Below are 22390 nucleotides of genomic sequence, written 5' to 3'. Positions count from 1 at the left end.
TCCTGGGGCATGGTCCTAGGGCTCAGGTCAGTTGAAACTGGAACAGCAGCATGGCCAGGTGGACTGGGGACAGCAAGGAGTCATCATGTCAGGTAGTCCTGGAGCTCAGGTCCTAGGGCTCAGGTCCTCCGAGAGAGAGAAAGAAAGAGAGAAGGAGAGAATTAGAGAACGCACACTTAGATTCACACAGGACACCGAATAGGACAGGAGAAGTACTCCAGATATAACAAACTGACCCCAGCCCCCCGACACATAAACTACTGCAGCATAAATACTGGAGGCTGAGACAGGAGGGGTCAGGAGACACTGTGGCCCCATCTGAGGGGCAGACCAGCATGGTCTAGGATGTTATGGTGGCAGACCAGCATGGTCTAGGATGTTATGCTGGCAGACCAGCATGGTCTAGGAGGTTATGCTGGCAGACCAGCATGGTCTAGGAGGTTATGCTGGCAGACCAGCATGGTCTAGGAGGTTATGCTGGCAGACCAGCATGGTCCAGGATGTTATGCTGGCAGACCAGCATGGTCCAGGATGTTATGCTGGCAGGCCAGCATGGTCTAGGATGTTATGCTGGCAGACCAGCATGGTCCAGGATGTTATGCTGGCAGACCAGCATGGTCTAGGTGGTTATGGTGGCAGACCAGCATAGTCTAGGTGGTTATGGTGGCAGACCATCATGGTCTAGGTGGCTATGCTGGCCGACCAGCATGGTCTTGGTGGTTATGGTGGCAGACCAGCATGGTCTAGGTGGTTATGGTGGCAGACCAGCATGGTCTAGGTGGTTATGCCTGCAGACTAGCCTCTGTTGTGTTTTTGCTGGTGACCAGCCTTCGTTGCATTTTCACAGTTTATTTTCCTGGTGATCAGACTTCGGTTGTGTTTTTTCAAGTGAGCAGTAGTGACGTGCAGTTTTGCGAACGATTCGTTCTTTTTGAACAACTATTTTCTCTGACTCGAGAGTCATGATTTGTTTTTTTTCTGAGTGACTCGTACATTTTCGTGGTTCACTTGACCGACCTTCTGGCCGCAATAAATCCTACAGCAGGATTAATACACAGTCCTCCTCCGGTAACTCGGGAGATGTGCTCCGACCAACAACTGTCTGTCATACATGTGCGCAGGCCAAAAGAGATCATTCTGAAGGCAGAGTAGAGAAGAGGGGGGAAAAAGGGTTTAGAACGGATAATTGATTGCATGGTGAGAGAATGAATGCAATTAATTTTGACTACTGAATGCTATGATGGACTCAGCTTTGTATACCGAACAAAAATAGAAACTCTCAGGATGGAACAAGTGAGTTACAGTTCATGTAAGGGAATCAGTCAACTGAAATAAAGTCATTAGGCCCTAATCTATGGATTTCACGACTGGGAATACAGATCTGTTGGTCGCAGATACCGTGAACAAAAAAAGGGAGGGGCGTGGATCAGAAAACTAGTCAGTATCTGGTGTGACCACCATTTTGCCTCTTGCAACGCGACACATCTCCTTCACATAGAGTTGATCAGGCTGTTGATCGTGGCTGTTGGAATGCTTTCTCACTCCTCTTCAATGGCTGTGCCAAGTTGCTGGATATTGTCATTAACTGGAACACGTGGTCGTACACGTCGACCCAGAGCATACCAAACATGCTCAGTGTGCGACATGTCTGGTATGGAACATTTCTGGGATCTTTTATTTCAGCTCACGAAACATGGGAGCAGCACTTCACATGCTGCGTAATGCTAAGTGCACTACTTGTGTGTGTGTGTGTGTGTGTCGGGGTTACTAGTTCCCACGGCTATGACTGAGTGTACAAAACATTAAGAACGACTTCCTAATATTGAGTTGCTCCCTACCCTTTTGACCTCAGAACAGCCTCAATTCATCTGGGCATGGGACTCTACAAAGTGTCCAAAGCATTCCACAGGGATGCTGGTCCATGTTGACTCCAATGCTTCCCACAGTTGTTTCAAGTTGGCTGGATGTTCTTTGTGTGATGGACGATTCTTGATACACACTGGAAACTGTTAAGGGTGAAAAACCCAGCAACGTTGTAGTTCTTGACACAAACTGGTGTGCCTGGCACCTACAACCATACCCCTTTCAAAGTCACTTACATTTTTCTTGCCCATTCACCCTCTGAATGGCACACATACACAATCCATGTTTCAATGGTCTCAAGGCTTAAAAATCCTCCCTTAACCCGTCTCCTCCCCTTTATCTACACTGATTGAAGAGGATTTAACAAGTGACATCAATAAGGGATCAAAGCTTTCACCTGGACTCACCTGGTCAGTGTGTGTCATGGAAAGAGCAGGTGTTCTTAATGTTTTGTGCACTCAGGCCCTGGTTACATCTTACAACTGGTTACATGTGGGGTTTTTTTGTGATCTAATCAAGATGATCCAGATACAACAAGTCCCTGTCTACCTCAAGTAAGTGGTCAGGAAGATAATCAAAATCAGTCATTTTAATGTTCTACACCGGTCTAAAAATGTGGGCACAATTTTAACACCAAGTATAAAACAGGACTTCTGTGTGCTATGATGAGTCTGTGCTTTCTTGCTTGTCATTGTTCCAGTGCGTCCTGCAGCTCCACTGAAGGCTTGAGGATTAGTTGGCTGTGCACAGACAAAGCCCCCCTTGGAGTTCCTAGTTCCCGTTCCTCCATAAGACAGTTGCCATGGCAATGTACCATTTCTCCCTGTGAGACTTGGGAGGAGGACCAAGATCTGCAGACTGCAATGCAAAGCTGACGGAGGCGCTTCAAGTAGCTCGGCTGTATTGTACAGGGTTCAGTAGGCACCAAACGGAAAAAGAGCGGGAGGAACTGCTTATTTCTGTTCTCCGTTGCAAAATGTTTTGCTATGGTGTCAACAACCCAGATTTCAGAAAAACAACATGCCGCTCCAATGCTTTTCAAACAATCACTGGTTGGATAGAGAGAGAGGGATTCTTAAAACCTTGTAACACAAACACTTCAGGGTTTATTTGCAGCTCTGAATAACACAGATGCTGTTGTAAAATGTCAATGTTCAGCCTTAGGAACAGGACAAATTGTTCCCCTCGTTTTCTAGCACATATTATGTTACAATGTCCAATAGCCTGGCTGGCAGATCTGAAGTCAGTCGTCAGAGACAGTGCTCTTGTTAGAACATCTAGTATCAAAACATGTTATCACTTCTTTACCCGTCTTTAATGAACAAGTCTTACTGATTGTAGTAGTTGTGCAACATTGTGAATGCTACTCAGATTTATGACCTTAAACTGCACGACAGATTGGTGTATTGGCTACACATTATCAGAGTTGGTTCACACTAATCAGTGACTTACAGTAATTCATAGAAAACCAATCAACGCTAACTCCCTTTGGCCATAAGTCTTGGTACAGCGGTTGGTTATAGCACTGCGCAGTGTTAAAAGGATCAGTATTGTCACATGACCCCAAACCCTACCAAGCTGATCACAATCAAGCACTGAGAGCTTGGTTACTATGGCGCCCATCCACTGTAATAAGTCACTCAAAGCATTGCTTTCATGATGGGATGAAATCACGCGGACACACACACACACACACACACACACACACGCACACACTTTGAACAGTTACAGGTTGCAATGTGGTCGAGTTCGACACAATTCTATAAGCCTATGGGTCAACAACACACGGGCACGTGACAGGTTTATAATATTAATGACAAATGAGAGAGGAAATGCATTAAAGACATGGTTCCTTTAATAAGATCTGTCCGCGAATGACATTCAATGGTGGGCTGTAATGATATTGCTGCTTGATACATACAGTACATCATCGAGCACGGAGCACAGTAGTTTAACATGAGTTATTATTAGTACGACTTAGTTTAACCTGTGTCTTATTAGAACCTCAGCATACAAAACCCTAAGAAGTCTTTTCAGTGGAACATGGTTGTTGTGCGGCATTCAAGTCCATTCAAGTCGTCATCTATCACTACATGGTTACACTCTGGGTGTAGACAGCTACAAATGGATGGATTACACTACCGTAGCAGTGTCAGTATAGCATGTAGCCGTGTTCCTCCACATCCCAATACAGAGGGAAGACGAGGAAGTAGTAGTATCGGACACACAGAGTATGGGACATGCTGTAGTCTAGGTGTAACAGGCCTAGGTGTCAGGTTGGAGGCTGTTAAGTAGAAGGAGTACCATTGCATATAGTTGCATTGGGATTAGAGCTATGACTATGCACTAGAGCATTCTAAATGTGCATTCCTACCGGAGTGTAACGCTCTTGGAGCATTTGGTGCCATTTTAAATTTGACATCTCAAACAGAGTTGGGACTAAATCTGGACATTACCTATGGCTCTGAATGGGGATGAGACAGACGGGTCGGTAAGAAGAGGTATATCTGGGTCGGAGGGGGTTGGGCGGTCTACTTCTTGAATGGCGGAGGGATCTTGATGTCCTGACCCTTCTCCAGCTTCTTCTCACAGTCGATCAGGTAGTTGACGCCGTCCACCACCGTCTGCACTAGCTGGACCTGATCACAGAGAGAGAGAGAGTCAGTGGGCGCATTGGAAAGAGAAAGACGACTGCATCGCAGGCCGCGCCAGATCCAGTTAACACATCAACTAAGCACATCGAATGACATAGGCCGAGCAATGTGATGCCCGACGGCGCAGTCGATGACCAATGGTTGCTGCAACATCTGCAATGAGGTCAGCCTGGAGTGTTCGAGGTCGACCGCCTTGCAGCCAGACTGTGCAGAATCCCTGATCGCCGGTTCATCTTGCATCCCGAATAACTGCCCGTTATGTCGTCCAGGTCATCGGATTCTGAGCCCTGCTTAAACCGATAACCTCAATCACGCGGACAGAGACTGTGGACGGTCGAGAGTTGTCGCTCTCTCTCTGTTCCTCACCCTCTTACGCTTTTGTTGTCTCTCTCCCGCATTCTTTCACTCACAGACCTTGCCCTTGCATTCCTCACCAATTGGTTCTGGAGAGCTGCAGTGTGTGCGGCCCCCCCGTACCTGGTTAAAATAATCAACCCCATCGTGATTGGTGTGTGTGTGCGTCTAAATTCAGTGTTCGCGGAGGATCTACAGGTAAGTGCCAAAATTTAAAGGAAACACCGACAGCGTCTTAATAGGGTGTCCAGGCCACCACGAGCCACCAGAACAGCTTCAATGCGCCTTGACATAGATTGTACAAGTGTCTGGTACTCCACACACATTGTGGCTCTCCAGGACCCACGCCAGCAACACACAGTACAGAATAGTCCCATTGTCTTCTTTTATCTATGTCACCATCTCGCATGCAGACACAGGCATGACAGCATGACTGGGTACACAAGGGGTTACACAACACACAAACAGAGGCAAGTCGGTCTCTCTCTCCTCGAGACACTGTTCAAGCCTTCAAGCCGCATCTCAGTAGTCTAAAACGGCTTCCTCGCTTGTGTCCTCTCCTTTACTATACAGAGCTGTAAAGCAAATGCATTTGTTACTCTTCACCGTATTGTTTTGGCCCACCTTCTCAGATTCTGAATAACAGCGTATTGACTTGCCTTGCCTTCTTAAGCCCTTGGCTCCTAAGGAGCTGAGGCTATCGATGAATGTCCGCCATCTCAGTCGGTTCCTGGCAAGTTTTTCCAGGTCGTGCCTTAGCTGTAATATCCTCATTTGGGATAATAACTGTTATTGCATTGCCTTGTATTGAAGGCGCAGGTAAAGGAGAGCAGTGGAGAGTACGCCATTTTAGGCTATTAGAGATGCACCCCTTGGCCGTGTGTGTGTGTGTGTGTGTGTGTGTGTGTGTGGGTGGGGTGAATGTTCCCCTAGAACAGATCTAGGATCAGCTTCCCCTTCCCAATCCAAACGGACTCAAGATCAGTGTCTAAGAGAAACTTCACCCTACACTATGTATTCCTTATTACCTCTGACTGGCCCAGTCTGTCCAGGTTGGAGATGTCAAAGGTGCTGCCCACGGCTGCAGTGTCCACTCCTCCGGTACCTCTCTTCTGCAGACGCAGGTTGTCCAGGATCTTTGCGAAGCGGGGGTCCTGCAGTGGGGTCAAAGACACACACTTTTACAGACGCGCCATTGAGAGCATCCTGTCGGACTGTATCGCCGCCTGGTATGGAAACTACACTGCCCTCAACCGCAGGGCTCTCCAGAGGGTTGTGCGGTCTGCCCAACGCATCACCAGGGGGCACACCGTCTTCCCTCCAGGACAGCTACAGCACCCGATGTCACAGGAAGGCCAAAAAGATCATCAAGGATACCAACCAGCCGAGCCACGGCCTGTTCACCCGGCTATCATCCAGAAGGCAAGGTCAGTACAGGTGGGACCGAGAGACTGAAAAACAGCTTCTATCTCAAGGCCGTCAGACTGTTAAATAGCCATCACTAGCCGGCCTCCACCCAGTACCCTGCACTGAACTAAGTCACTAGCCGGCCTCCACCCAGTACCCTGCACTGAACTTAAGTCACTAGCCGGCCTCCACCCTGCACTGAACTAAGTCACTGAACATAGCCGGCCTCCACCCAGTACCCTGCACTGAACTTAAGTCACTAGCCGGCCTCCACCCTGCTGAACTGAACTAAGTCACTGAACTAAGTCACTAGCCGGCCTCCACCCAGTGAACATAGACACTAGCCGGCCTCCACCCAGTGAACATAGACACTAGCCGGCCTCCACCCAGTACCCTGCACTGAACTAAGTCACTAGCCGGCCTCCACCCAGTACCCTGTACTGAACATAGACACTAGCCGGCCTCCACCCAGTACCCGGGTACTGAACTAAGTCACTAGCCGGCCTCCACCCTCCACCCAGTACCCTGCACTGAACATAGACACTAGCCGGCCTCCACCCAGTACCCTGTACTGAACATAGACACTAGCCGGCCTCCACCCAGTACCCGGTACTGAACTAAGTCACTAGCCGGCCTCCACCCAGTACCCTGTACTGAACATAGACACTAGCCGGCCTCCACCCAGTACCCGGTACTGAACTAAGTCACTAGCCGGCCTCCACCCAGTACCCTGTACTGAACATAGACACTAGCCGGCCTCCACCCAGTACCCTGCACTGAACTTAAGTCACTAGCCGGCCTCCACCCTGCACTGAACTAAGTCACTAGCCGGCCTCCACCCAGTACCCTGCACTGAACTAAGTCACTAGCCGGCCTCCACCCAGTACCCGGTACTGAACATAGACACTAGCACTAGCCGGCCTCCACCCAGTACCCTGGTACTGAACTAAGTCACTAGCCGGCCTCCACCCAGCCCTGTACTGAACCTCCACCACGGTACCCTGCACTGAACATAGACACTAGCCGGCCTCCACCCAGTACCCTGTACTGAACATAGACACTAGCCGGCCTCCACCCAGTACCCGGTACTGAACTAAGTCACTAGCCGGCCTCCACCCAGTACCCTGTACTGAACATAGACACTAGCCGGCCTCCACCCAGTACCCGGTACTGAACTAAGTCACTAGCCGGCCTCCACCCAGTACCCTGTACTGAACATAGACACTAGCCGGCCTCCACCCAGTACCCTGCACTGAACTTAAGTCACTAGCCGGCCTCCACCCTGCACTGAACTAAGTCACTAGCCGGCCTCCACCCAGTACCCTGCACTGAACTAAGTCACTAGCCGGCCTCCACCCTGCACTGAACTAAGTCACTAGCCGGCCTCCACCCAGTACCCGGTACTGAACTAAGTCACTAGCCAGCCTCCACCCTGTACTGAACATAGACACTAGCCGGCCTCCACCCAGTACCCTGTACTGAACTAAGTCACTAGCCGGCCTCCACCCAGTACCCTGTACTGAACATAGACACTAGCCCGCCTCCACCCGGTACCCTGTACTGAACAAAGACACTAGCCGGCCTCCACCCAGTACCCGGTACTGAACTAAGTCACTAGCCGGCCTCCACCCAGTACCCGGTACTGAACTAAGTCTCCACCCGGTTATTCAACACTGCTCCTTAAGAGGCTGCGGCCCTGTGTACATAGACATGGAATCACTGGTCACTTAAATAATGGAACACTAGTCACTTTAATAATGTTTACATCCTGTGTTCTACTGTATTTTGGTCAATGCCACTCTGACATTGCTCATCCTACTATTATTTATCTCTTAATTCCATTTTTTTTTAACTTGACTTAAATTTGGTGTATTGCTGTGAATTGTTAGATACTACTGCATTGTTGGAGCTAGGAACACAATCATTTCACCACACCCGCAATGACATCTGCTAAATATGTGTATGCGACCAAAACAATTTGATTTGATTTGATTTTGACGGGGCACAAAAACGTAGGAAATGAAGAGATACTATCTGAAATTGTCCAACAGGAAACCCTCGTTTCCGATGTAAAAACGTTTTGCTAGGGTGTGCCCTCACAAGCACGGCCCTGGTGAGCGAGGGGAAAGGGATTTCCAGAAGACAAATGGGCCTTGAATGACTGGCAAGCGGGGATCTTGTTGGTCGCTGGTGTGAGGGTATAAAGGTTTGTGTGTTTCTGAGTGTGTGAATCTGTATAGGGGCAAGCCAAAGATGTATTATCTTAGTCAGACGTCTTATTAAGAAAATTAATCTTGTTTCAAGAAAATTGTATCTTACCCCACGTGTCAAGCTTTTTTAAGTCAAAATAAGCAACATTATCTGCCAATGTAGTGAGATAATGTATCTGGGTAAGAAAAAAAGTCATTTAAAATTTATTAGCACTCAAAACAAGATAAATACAAATCTAGGTAAGACCGTTTTTGCCGTGTATATTGGTTGAGGCTCTGAGTAGATATTGCTGTGTGTGTGTGTGTGTGTGTGTGTGTGTGTGTGTGTGTTACCTTGCTGAGCTTGGGCAGGTTGACGTGTACTCCAGCGCGGAGCCCAGTGCCCAGGTTGGAGGGGCAGGTGAGGATGTAGCCCAGTCTCTCATTCCACATGAACTCCCAGCCTTTCTCCTGGATAAGCCTCTCCACCTAACCAAACATGACATGAGAACTTGAGATTAGATGAATATTAGATTGTCATTTGTCTTGCAAACATAGACTGTCGATCAGCAGCCATATAGTGATCGGGTGTGGGTGTGTGTACCTTTGTCTTGTCCAGACATCTATGATCTTCAGAAAACCCAGGTTCTTGTACACTACCATGTTTTATTGTGGGTCCTTCACATGGAATGTCAACTTTGGGACGTTATATATATATATATATGTGGTATGTACTTCAGGAAAGTATTCAGACCCCTTGACTTTTTGACATGTTATTACATTACAGCCTTAATCTAAAATGGATTAAAACAAATTATAATCCACAGCAATCTACACACAATACCCCATAATGACAAAGTGAGGTTTTTAGACATTTTTGCAGATGTATACATTTTTTAAGTATTATATATGTATATATATATATATATATGGATCCTTTGCTATAAGACACGAAATTGACGTCAGGTGCATCCTGTTTCCATTGATCATCCTTGAGATGTTTCTACAACTTGATTGGAGTCCACCTGTGGTAAATTCAATTGATTGGGACATAATTTGGAAAGGCACACACCCGTCTATTTAAGGTCCCACAGTTGACATGTCATGTCAGAGCTAAAACCAAGCCATGAGGTCGAAGAAATTGTCCTTAGCGCTCCGAGACCGGATTGTGTCAAGGCACAGATCTGCGGAAGGGTACCAAAACATTTCTGCAGCATTGAAGGTCCCCAATAATGCAGTGGCCTCCATCATTCTTAAATGGAAGAAGTTTGGAACCACCAAGACTCTTCCTAGAGCTGCTCGGCCAAACTGAGCAATCGGGGGAGAAGGGCCTTGGTTAGGTAGGTGACCAAGAACCCGATGGTCACTCTGACATACCTCCAGAGTTCCTCTGTGGAGATGGGAGAACCTTCCAGAAGGACAACCATCTCTGCAGCACTCCACCAACCAGGCCTTTATGGTAGAGTGGTCAGACGGAAGCCATTCCTCAGTAAAAGGCACATGACAGCCCGCTTGGAGTTTGCCAAAAGGTACCTAAAGACACTGACCATGAGAAACAAGATACTCTGGTCTGATGAAACCAAGATTGGACTCTTTGGCCTGAATGCCAAGTGTCATGTCTGGAGGAAACCTGGCACTATCCCTATGGTGAAGTATGGTGGTGACAGCATCATGCTGTGGGATGTTTTTCAGCGGCAGGGACTGGGAGACTAGTCAGGATCAAGGCAAAAATGAATGGCACAAAGTACAGAGAGATCCTTGATGAAAACCTGCTCCAGAGTGCTCTGGACCGCAGGAGTGGCTTCGGGACAAGTCTCTGAATTTCCTCGAGTGGCCCAGCCAGAGCCCGGACTTGAACCCGATCCAACATCTCTGGAGAGACCTGAAAATAGCTGTTCAGCAACGCTCCCCATCCAACCTGACAGAGCTTGAGAGGATCTGCAGAGAAGAATGGGAGAAATTCCCCAAATACAGGTGTGCCAAGATTGTAGCGTCATACCCAAGAAGACTCCAGGCTGTAATCGCTGCCAAGGGTGCTTCAACAAAGTACTGAGTAAAGGGTCTGAATACTTATGTAAATGTTATTTTTCCGCTTTTATTTTGAATAAATTAGCAAAAAAAATCAAAAAACCTGTTTTTGCTTTGTCATTATGGGATATTATGTGTAGATTGATGAGGGGGAAAAAAACAAATTTGATCAATTTTAGAATAAGGCTGTAACCTAACAAATTTGGAAAAAGTCAAGGGGTCTGAATACTTTCCGAAGGCACTGTAGACAGGTGTGTGCCTTTCCAAACCATGTTCAATCAATTGAATTTACCACAGGTGGACTCCAATCAAGTTGTTGAAACATCTCAAGGATGATCAATGGAAACAGGATGCACCTGAGCTGAATTTAGAGTCTCATAGCAAAGGATCTGAATACTTATGCAAATGAGGTATTTCTGTTTTTTAATTTGTCATAAATTTGCAAACATTTTTGAAAACCTGTTTTTGCTTTGTCATTATTGGGTATTGTGTGCAGATTGATGAGAAACATGTTTTATTTAATTCATTTTAGAATTAGGCTGGGGGGGTCTGAATACTTTCCGAATGCACTGTACTAATACCTGTGTGTAGTGTCGTCATTGCTACTGTTTGGCCATTACTGCTGTTCAATAACAGTCCTTGCTTTAACAATTTGGCGTCTCCTGCGTCTAAATGAGGAACTTGGAACAATTAGATAAATAACTAAAGTGTGTGTGTGTGTGTGTGTGCACCTCTTTCAGGCCTGTGCAGAAGCGGTCAAACACTCTCTTCATGTTGCCTCCCTTCTCCATAGAGATGACCCTGGTGTGGTCCTCCTCATTGATCCAGATGAGGAAGGTCTTCGTGTTGTTGTGCCTGAGTGGGTTTAAAAATCACAAAACACTCTCTTAAATCAATACTTCAATTTATTTTTTGGAAATCAACGGATCCCACCGCTGCCACCAGCGTCCGTAGACTCGTTTTGGGGGAGCTGAGCTCAACCATTGATATCGATGCTTTTCCTTAATGTTGGGTAAAAAAAAGAAACACGGTGCTCTGAGCCCTCGTCATAATGGATTGAGTGAGACAAGATCAATATACGACTAAGAGATCATTTTCCTATTCTCCATTGCACCAGCTCGAGTTGATGTCCCGGGTTCCGTTTAACATACATGTAGCTGCTTCATAACTTCATGCACAAAACACAGAGGTGATGGTCGCCGTCTACAGTATTGCCATATACGCAGTAATCTCACAGTAATGCATCGTTATGCATACAGTAATGCATTACAATTAAAAGATCTCATTGTAATTGCACTGTAATGAATTGCATTCAGTAAAAACGGACTTCCTAAAAACAATCAGAGAAAGTAATGGATCGGTCTGGAGCCAGGAGAGCGGAGGGCAGGATGAAAGGAGGAGGGCCGTGAAACGGAGAGTGAGAGAGGGTGAATTATGAAGGAGAGGAGGAGAGTTTGGTATGATGTAGGCACGGGGGGGGGGCACCAGGCTATTTCTGGACACCGGCTGAAAGTCAATGCGGAGAGGGCATTGTCTGCAGGGCCATAGCCAGGTTCTGAGTTTTAGCGAGGTTTTGGCTGGGGGTGAGAGGGGGGTGAGAGGGGGTTGACTTTCTTATAAACGTAAAGAAAGTCAAAGCTCATTTACTGCGTTTCTATACAATTTGCAGACTCTAAAATGTCATTTGGAGAACAAGCAAAAACAAGCAAAAATGACCCCAGCCATTATCACATTGGTTGCTGTACTTCATTCACCTCAGTCAATCTACAAACACATAGCCAATTGACTTTTCCCACATCTTGTTATGTTGTAGCCTGAATTTAAAATGAATTAAATTGAGATTTTTTTGTCACTGGCCTATAAACAATACCCCATAATGTAAAAGTGGAGTTATGTTATTCGACATTTGTACAAATTCATTCAAAAATAAAGCTGAAATGTCTTGAGTCAATAAGTACTCAACCCCTTTGTTATGGGAAGCCTAAATAAGTTCAGGAGTACAAATGTGCTTAACAAGTCACATAATAAGTTGCATGGACTCTGTGTGCAATAATAGTGTTTAACATGATTTTTGAATGACTACCTCATCTCTTTACGCCACACATACAACTATCTGCAAGGTCCCTCAGTCTGGCAGGTAGCCTAATGGTTAGCGCGTTGGGCCAGTAACTGAAAGTTTGCTGGTTCGAATCCTGAGCTGACCAGGTCAAAAAAAAAATATGTTGTTCTGCACCTGAACAGAGCAGTTAACCTACAGTTCCCCGGGAGGCTGTCATTGTAAATAAGAATTTGTTCTTAACTGACTTGCCTAGTTAAATAAAGGTTAAATAAAAAATACATTTAAAAAAAAAAGCTGTGAATTTCAAACATATTCAACCATAAAGACCAGGGAGGTTTTCCAATGCCTCGCAAATAAGTGCAGACATTGCATATACCTTATAGCATGGTGAAGTTATTAACACTTCGGATGGTATGTCAATACACCCAGTCACTACAAAGATACAGGCGTCCTTTCTAATTAAGTTGCCGGAGAGGCCAATGGTGTCTAAAACAGTTACAGAGTTTATTGGCTGTGATAGGAGAAAACTGAGAATGGGTCAATGACATTGTAGTTACTCCACAATACTAACCTAATTGACAGAGTGAAAAGAAGGAAGCCTGTACAGAATAACAAAATATTACAAAACACGCATCCTGTTTGCAACAAGGCACTAAAGTAATACTGCTAAAGAAAAATGTGGCAAAGAAATTAACATTGTGTTCTGAATACAAAGGGTTATGTTTGGGGCAAATCCAATACAACACATTACTGAGTACTACTCTCCATATTTTTAAGCACAGTGGTGGCTGCATCATGTAATGGGTATGCTTGTAATCGTTAAGGACCGGGGAGTTTCAGGATAAAAAATGATGGACCAGACACTGGGAGATGAATTGATCTTTTAGCAGGACAGTAACATAAAACACAAGGCCAAATCTACATTGGAGTTGTTTACCAAAAAGATTTGACTTAAATCTACTTGAAAATCTAAGGCAAGACCCGAAAAGCCTTACCCAGAAAGACTCACAGCTGTAGTCGCTGACAAAGGTGCTTCTACAAAGTATTGACTCAGGGGTGTGAATACTTATGTAAATGAGATATTTCTGTCTTTCATTTTCAATAAATTTGCCAACATTTCTAAAAACATGTTTTCACTGTCATTATGGGGGATTGTGTGTAGATGGGTGAGATGATTTTTGATTTCATTAATCCATTTTGAATTCAGGCTATAACACAACAAAATGTGGAATAAGTCAAGAGGTGTGAATACTTTCTGAAGGCACTGTGTACAATTAGCCGCTGCGGATTAACTCACACTTACACTGCACTGGGGTTAAAAACTATAAACAAATACATTTGCTTTACAGATTCTATTTTTTTGTTGTTGCAGTCTTACAGCTAATTTCCTGCAATTCTACACATTTTGCCATGCCGTATACCAAGTTAATATGATACCTGAGCAAGAGTGACTAGCTAAAGCAATGGGGGCCCCCTGGAGGTCAGGGCCCCTGGGCATGTGCCCTGCGTGCCCGGTCAGTAATTTGGCCATGATAACTAGAAATGTAGATAGCTGGCTAGACTAACTGGACTCATTTACCAATTGAAAACATTTGAATTGACTGGTGCAATGGGCTAGTTGAGTGACTTTCTATAGCTTTCCATCCAATTGGCAACAGATTTGAATGTGAATATTCTCAAATCCGCATTATAAACAATAAGCGTGTTTTCCCCTCCAAAGATGTTTCCGTCAAATTGGCTTGTTGCAGATAAAACGCTGTGTGTGGTGAGGTAGTGCACATAAAATAACTTTTGTATTTTCAACTCTACTGATGGTTTTGCTCACAATTGATTTTTGCCTTATATGGTAAGTGTGCCCACTCTGGTATTGGAAAGTGCGCACACCCCTACCGGCATACTGTTGACTAGAGTGCACCTGTAGCCTACCGGATGAGATTATTATTATTATCATGGACAAAAGATCAAGATTATTTTTATTTGTCAAACAGCAGTCAAGCATCGATTATCATGTCACCAGAATAAGACCCTCAATATTTATTGGAAAGGAGCATCAAGATCACCACCTTGCACTTTCACCACCCTGTGAAGTTCATCATCATTTATTTAATCTTATTGCCTAATAAACTGCATTCTTTCCCAACAAATCAGTGGGAGGACCACACAACATGTCATCGTGTGACTCCAACTTCGATAGGATGGTAATTATACAAATATTTGCGCATGACATTGACATTTCTGGCATCATTCATTTTACTGATACAAAACAGATCCCACCTTGTCTAGCGTATTTTGTTTTGTAGACATTTGGAAAGTTGACTGCAGGCCTGTCATGAAATTGTACTTTACGCGCATAAAAAGGTTGGATGGAAACCTGGTTAGTGAGTGACATATAACAAGAGAAAAATAGTCCAAATGAAATCAGGAAATCTGTAATCAATTGATGTAATTTTACATCTAACTAAGATGTTAGATGTTTGGTGCAGTGTTTCTAAAGTGAACAAAATGTACATGAAAACTAGTCTTTTCTCAATGAATGACAACAAACACGTAATTAAAGAATCCCTACTGTTAACCAATCACAGCCGAAAGGGTGTAGACTTCATCTACTGAACTGGGACCTCAAGAAAAAAGAGGTGCTCGAACAGCAAAGAATTTAATTTTAAAAATGCACCAAAACCAACACAAATTTCACAATATTTTGTCAGAATATATGCGCGAACAGTATCAACTGGGAAGCATACAGTAAGCTATAGTAGTACGGTGGCCCTAGAGAAACTTAGAGTTACGTGCCTTGCTCAAGGACACGTCGACAGATTGTTCACCTTGTCGGCTCGGTATTCGAACCAGCGACCTTTCGGTTACCCGACCAACACTAACTGCTAGACTACATGCCCCTGATGCACGTTTAAGGCTCAATCTAGAGGCGCTACAAGCTAGTGGGCATTATTTTGCTAGAAGAGTCATGGAGATGTGTAGCATGAACTGTATGCAAATAACTGTGAAACAATCAAAATCACCTCTCACTGTGATGACTGTTAATGACCACTAAGGGTCCGTATCTATAACTAACAGGTGCTTACCAGATACCGCGTGCGTCTGGCCAATCACGAGCCATCCCCGAACAAGTCAGCAGAGGAGACACGGGTTTGTCAAACAGGAAGTGGTCCTGTGTCAACATGGTAGAGACAGGAAATACGGTCTTAATGAAAGTGGAGCAATATCAATGTCCCCCCCCAAAAACAAATCCTTGCTATTATTTCCCTTTTCTCACTCTCCTTTATATCCTTACAACACGTAAAATGGATTGGCCTCTTGACTCACGTCGATGAGCTGCTGCTGCTCCTGGTCTGTCATGTGGGTGAGGCTGTAGTAGGTCCCCGCCAGGTCCCCCTTCAGGCCAGCCAAGGCGTCAACCACCACCCTCTCCACCTCGCGGCGTTCCGCCCGGGTACACGCCGGGGGCAGGCTCAGCCCCCTGATGCTACGGCCCGTCCTGACCCGCGACGACAGCACGTAGCGCTCGTCAAAGTTGCCAGACGTGAGCTGCAAGCGGGGAGAAATAGAAGGGGAAAAAAAGAATGAATGGCGTCTCGTAAACAGTATCACAACACCAGCATTGATGGAGGACATTTGTGAATGATCTATGATCCCCAAAGACCAAAAGGGTTTAAGCCAAGTTAAGACATGATAGATTCTATATTTTGTTCCCTTAACAAATGATTTGTATGCCATATAATTTGTTGTAGCTTATAATATATTCACGTAACATAACATTCCAGTATGCACAATGGGATGTACTGCATAATTATATAATATTAGCTGGTATAACTGATTAGTGTAGTGCATTGACTGTATATGAATGGACAAAGACAACGTCACACCATTCATTGCTATGTGACGACTCAATGGCGTATTTGAAGCTCAGGAAGTCTGTTTTATCTTAGTAAGAGGTCTCATGGCTGGGATTCTCAAGACATAGCATTTGCAGCTTGAGCTACTCCAGGAAGTGCTGTTGCAAGCTGCGACCAGGGGAGTACGACTGCCCCGTCTCATGGAGCACCTCAAGTTGAATGCCGACCGGGGTACTGCAGGCTGCAACTAAGATATCCTTATAACTTATTCTGTGTGCGATTTTAAAATAATTGGTTCAAGGACATACATCCGGTGTAATAGAAGCAATTATTGATACCATGATTGTCTTTGAATTTGTTCTTTATTTGCATGAAGATTGACCACGAAGATTGACATTTTCCCATTCACTACAATAGGGGAACCCTGCTTCATTAAATCAACAGCCTCGGTGGGCCTTGAACTTCATGGCTTCAATGAAAGGGGGCAGTCGTTCTCCCCTGGTGTAGTGTCCAGCGAATGAATCTGTCCACCTTCTAAACGTTAGATAACTTCACTGTCACATCTAGGGTAGCGTCCCAAATGGCATCCGACTCCCTATGTAGTGCACTACTTTTGACCAGGGCCTGCACCCTATTCCCTACGGGGTCTGGTCAAAAGTAGAGCACGATCAAAGGAGTAGGGCGCCATTTGGGACGCAAACCCTATACTGTGGTTTTCAGTGAAGTTGCATCTCTATACCTTGCTGGAGTCCAAGTCGGTGGGATGGGTCATAATCTGAGGGTCGTAGCCATTGTGCCGCTCCTTGATGACTGGGTCAAGGAGGTCTGCAAACACCTGAAACCCCCACATCCACATCAGAGGTCTGACCACATAACATCATCATATAGCCTACAACAGTTGTCACACCTATAAGCTGAAAGGATGGGAGTTCTTTAAATGATCATTGTCACTTTATAAACTACTAGACGGGCTTACAGTATAGTATTGTAATGCAGTTGAGTTAAGCAATAAGGCCAGAGGGGGTGTGGTATATGGGCAATGTCCACTCACTGGGCGGGGCACTAATGCACAGTCATAGCCACATGATGATACAGAATATCATCTGCATACGAGTGAGGAAATAACAATGATATCACTTTCTATTTTGAGAACCTTTCAAGTTCATAGCAAGCAATGAGATCCCAAAATGACACAGTCTCCTTTATCCTAAAACCAGCACCCCCGCTGGGGCTGCGGTAGTGGGCCTCAGTCTAAAACAGGACTTGAGGGTTGGATGTGCCTACTCTCCGTTGTCAGGTTAAGAAGTGTCTGGGATTGTAATAGAATGCGTTCCATGAACCAATGCGCTCGCTACTGATCATTTTAGATGCCAAAAGTGTTATATAGGCCACAGGGTAGTCATTCATTCTCAATGTCTCTGAGATAAATGTAGACCATTGACTAAATTGGCTATTTATGGCAAAAGCAATTGCTTTTCTTTGTCGTTAAATATGCTCCACAACTTGACCTTCAACCATACATTTAGGGGGTGTCTGAAAATGTTACTAGCTGTCAAATCCTTTCTTCCTCCCTGTGCTCATTCCCCCAAATCCTCACCTTCCTCTCAAAGCTCATTGGAGGATGAGGTCCAAAGGGAGGGACTTCGGATCCTCTCCTCCTACTCTTTGAGAGAACAAACACAGCCTACGGCTTCACTACACTGACCTTGAACTACTGCCTCCAAACTAATGCCCCTTGCTCTGACCTCGTATGACTCCTCATCCCCTGCCACCATGCCCACTGTCTTGATGAAGGGGTGCCCGGGGTTGTCCACGCCAGTCTGGATGGCCTGGTCCAGGGAGTACCCGTTGGGCGTGGTCTTGTCCACCAGCTTGGCATAGATGGCTGGGGTCAGGTGGCTGGCCATGCAGTTGTTGTGCTTGCGTAGGTCCGGGTACTCGGCACTGTCAGGACACAGTCAGTCACTCACCCCCCCAAAATTGCTATATCATTGTAACTGAGAAACAACCACAAGGACAGTTTAAAATTCGAAATGAAATTGGAAATGTGCACATGACTAATTAGAGTTCATTATTACGATGCTCCTGAGAATTATAACCTAAGACTCACTGCAAGACAACACCTACACAGATCTCCATCTATGGCTCTGATTGTTAAGAGATAGCTATAATTATAGGTTGGTTACCTGTGCTTTTCTTTGGCATAGCCTACCACTAGGCTTTTGGAATGTACTGCATGCATGCGCTATTTATACACCTGGCACAGAGCGATGTCTTCGCCAACGTCATAACAGTGTATAGTAGCCAAACTTGATACAATCTGGTCACACCAGAAGTTGAGCATTCTTTTTACAATCTGGTCACACCAGAAGTTGAGCATTCTTTGGAAATGGAATATCCAATCATTCTTAATACACATTATGCAATCACATTTTCCAGCTGAGCATTTTGTCTACAGCACCTCCACTCGGTGTTGGGTTTGCGCTAGATTGTGCCTATCATTAGGCCTATAAAGTCACAAAAGCAGAGTTTTCCCTGACTCCATGCAGGTCATATAAGGTCGAATCTAGACAATTCCACCATGGTTCAGGAAAAAAACCTGTCTCATCAACAACTCAATTAGAACATATCAAGGTGGCCAAGTATTTGTTGGCAAAACATTCCCTCGTGGAACCATGTAGCATTCAGAGAATGATTTAGAAAATTATTTATATCTATATTCATTATTCATTATTAGGCATAAAGAACATGTGGTGCAATATAAATTAAATATATCTCGAGAATAAACTGGCTTAGGTCGGGTTATAATTTTTACAAATAGGTTAGTTTATGATCGAAAGACTCGAAATACCACATTCGTCTCCCAGTCGCTGGCATTGCTTTGATAGTAAAATTATTTCATTGAGGTCAGGATATTATTCACGTATTAAGCTACTCTATCTAAATACTTAATGACAATGTGGCAATACGCTCTCGCACTTTCCATGGCTAAACTGAAAATGTCCATCTATAGCAGTAAAGGGCGTCGTGGCTTACCTGGCAGGGTACACTCTCCGTGCTTGCGCTCCGGCGGTGACATGTTCACGATTGAGCAGAAAGCCCGCTGTCAAAGACCCAGCTCCAATTAATGACAGAATCCTCACATTTCGTTTGGAGGACAACATTCTGGCGAAGTTGTTTGCCATTCTTTTATATCCACAGTTCAAGAGGTAGGGATGGATGAAAGGGAGCCTTGTTGATGCTAAGCGTCTAAAAGGAAAGGATGAAATCAGAGAGAGAGTGGATGAGTGAGACTGGAATAGAGGAGACTGCGTGAATGCTAAGGGGTCGAAGAGAGTACAGCAATAGACGAAGCCGTCTACACTACACTAGCGCAGCTGTAGGCTACGCTGTAGTCTGTCTGTATTTCCCCCTCCCATAGGTCTACACACTGGACACATAATTACTTAATTTAGTTGTGGCTAGACGGTGAAAGCAGGGTGCAAAGTGCATCTGTGGATTTTTGGATATACTCACGGACAAACGTCCCACAACTACAAGTAACCATGCAATGCGTCATGGATGGGTGTAGTAGGCTTTGGCAAGCGCTATAGTTGAGTCATTCATGTGAAATTCGAGCAAATCGATAACTCTTGACAATTCCTTAATTGGATTATCAATCAATGTATTGGGGTTTGGGTTTGCGTAATTACCGACCAGTCACCATGTATTGCAGGAACCAAGAGTTTAGAAAGGGGCTGACTTTTACCAGGGATTAAGGACAAGTATAGTGACTAAATACCTTGCTTTTGACACAACTTTTAAAGATGCCTAGAAAAGCACACAGTCCTGTTCAGCTACAGCCTAATTCAACTGAATATATAGGCTATGAAAGGGAATATTAGTACAGTACTCTATTGCCTTAAGAGATCATGTTTTGGTATTTAAACGGGCTTTATTGAGTGGAAATCACTCTTAAAACGATCTGCATGGGTAGCTACTTTATGCCATCACGTGGGGGGAAAACAAGAGCATTACTGTAGAAAACCAAAGGCATTATTCTGAGGGAGACTGTAGGAAAGGCTATTCAGTAGGGGATAATTCAGTGATCAAGACATGAAATGAGGAAATAGCAAGCTTACATGGGTTATCTGATCAAAGTTCACAGGAGGAAATGATGCAAGAGGTGTTTTATATACAGGCCTATGGCAATTCCATTGCAGGATAGATTATTGCATAACATATGCTTTTGCAATATAAGTTAGTTAGCATTAAAAGGTGAAATGCATATGCTACATGACCAAAAGTATGTGGACACCTGCTCGTTGAACATCTCATTCCAAAATCATGGGCATTAATATGTATTTGGTCCCCCCTTGGCTGCTATAACAGCCTCCACTCTTCTGGGAAGGCTTTCCACTAGATGTTGGAACATTGCTGTGGGGACTTGCTTCCATTCAGACACAAGAGCATTAGTGACGTCGGGGCACTGATATTGAGCGATTAGGCCTGGCTCGCAGTCGGCGTTCCAATTCATCCCAAAGGTGCTCGATGGGGTTGAGGTCAGGGTTCTGTGCAGGCTTGTCAAGTTCTTCCACACCGATCTCAACAAACTATTTCTGTATGGACTTTGCTTTGTGCAGGGGGGCATTGTCATGCTAAAACAGAAAAGAGTATTCCCCAAACTGTTGCAAATTTGGAAGCACAAAATCATCTACAATGTCATTGTATGCTGTAGCGTTAAAATTTCCTTTCACTGACACTAAGGGGACTAGCCCGAACCATGAAAAACAGCCCCAGACCATTATTCCACCTCCACCAAACTTTACCGTTGGCACTATGCATTGGGGCAGCAAGCGTTTTCCTGGCATCCGCCAAACCCAGATTCGTCCATCAACTGCCAGATGGTGGAGCGTGATTACTCACTCCAGAGAACGCGTTTCCACTGCTCCAGAGTCCAATGGCTTTACACAACTCCAGCCGATGCTTGGCATTGCACATGGTGATTTTAGACATGTTCAGCCATGGAAACCCATTTCATGATGCTTCCGACGAACAGTAACAGTTCTTGTGCTGACGTGGCTTCCAGAGGCAGTTTGGAACTCGGTAGTGAGCGTTGCAACCGAGGACAGACAATTGTTGCTTCCTACACGCTTCAGCATTCGTCGGTCTTGTTCTGTGAGCTTGTGTGGCTTACCACTTTTGTGGCTGAGCTGTTGTTGCTCCTAGACATTTTCACTTCACAATAACAGCGCTAGCAGGGCATACATTTGACAAACTGACTTGTCTTCCTATCATGTTGCCACGTTGAGTCACTGATCTCTTCAGAAAGGCAATTATAATGTCAATGTTTGTCTATGGAGATTGCATGGCTACGTGCTCAGTTTTTTTACACCTGTTAGCGACAGGTGTGGCTGAAATAGCCAAATCTACTAAATATTTGGTGTAACTGCAATAAATAATAATCGTTAAACACAATACAGTGCAGAAACAATTGCAATTGAGTTAACCTTCATGGCAAACCAATTCTAAAAATGTGTACATTTATACTTTGGAAGTCAATTCTTGTGACACACTACAGATGTAAAATATATGCAGGATAGTCTCACCTTGTTGCAGTACCCAGGTACTGGATGGCACTGCCTGTTGATGCCTTTGGCTGCCTGGCAGACCTGTGAGAGGCGTGGTGTCTCCTTATCTCCCTTAGAGTGGATTGTGCCTACCAGAGAACCTGATAAGACACATCATGACTAAGAATTTACATGCTCCCCTCCCCCCAAGACAATAATATCTAACTATATATATGGCATATTTAACTCCCAATAACCTTATAAGTATCTTATCATGAATGATTATCCTATTATGCAGATTATTTGGGTTTCAGGTAAGGGTAGATATTATGGTATTTTATGTATAGTGTGTATACATATACAGTGCCTTGCGAAAGTATTCGGCCCCCTTGAACTTTGCGACCTTTTGCCACATTTCAGGCTTCAAGCATAAAGA

At 44.8% G+C, this 22390-nt stretch overlaps 1 protein-coding gene across 1 annotated transcript; it reads right to left on the bottom strand.

The window, feature by feature from the left end:
• Positions 1-3696: 3696 nt before the first annotated feature.
• On the bottom strand, positions 3697-22099 carry LOC112218282 (creatine kinase U-type, mitochondrial). The gene is made up of 10 exons (XM_024378938.1): positions 21994-22099; positions 19442-19654; positions 18151-18349; positions 17145-17240; positions 15876-16097; positions 15635-15720; positions 11227-11350; positions 8822-8956; positions 5900-6025; positions 3697-4502 (listed from the first exon to the last, which is right to left on the bottom strand). Exons 2-10 carry the CDS (start codon positions 19588-19590, stop codon positions 4395-4397), a joined length of 1245 nt encoding a protein of 414 aa, XP_024234706.1. The 5' UTR covers positions 19591-19654; positions 21994-22099; the 3' UTR covers positions 3697-4394.
• Between the last annotated feature and the right edge of the window lie 291 nt (positions 22100-22390).

The sequence above is a fragment of the Oncorhynchus tshawytscha genome, linkage group LG19 (genome assembly GCF_018296145.1).
Source record: "Oncorhynchus tshawytscha isolate Ot180627B linkage group LG19, Otsh_v2.0, whole genome shotgun sequence".
Lineage (NCBI taxonomy): Eukaryota > Metazoa > Chordata > Actinopteri > Salmoniformes > Salmonidae > Oncorhynchus > Oncorhynchus tshawytscha.
Note: the sequence above shows the minus strand (reverse complement) of the source record. Positions and strands in the feature narration are given on the sequence as shown.

What these genes read in the sequence shown, in the direction of transcription:
- LOC112218282 (XM_024378938.1), bottom strand. Translation starts at nt 19,590, where the DNA reads ATGGCAAACAACTTCGCCAGAATGTTGTCCTCCAAACGAAATGTGAGG. An exon ending in CGGAGAGTGTACCCTGCCAG is followed by an intron (nt 18,350 to 19,441) that starts GTAAGCCACGAC and finishes GTGTCCTGACAG; the next exon opens with TGCCGAGTACCCGGACCTAC. An exon ending in GGGATGAGGAGTCATACGAG is followed by an intron (nt 17,241 to 18,150) that starts GTCAGAGCAAGG and finishes TGGGGGTTTCAG; the next exon opens with GTGTTTGCAGACCTCCTTGA.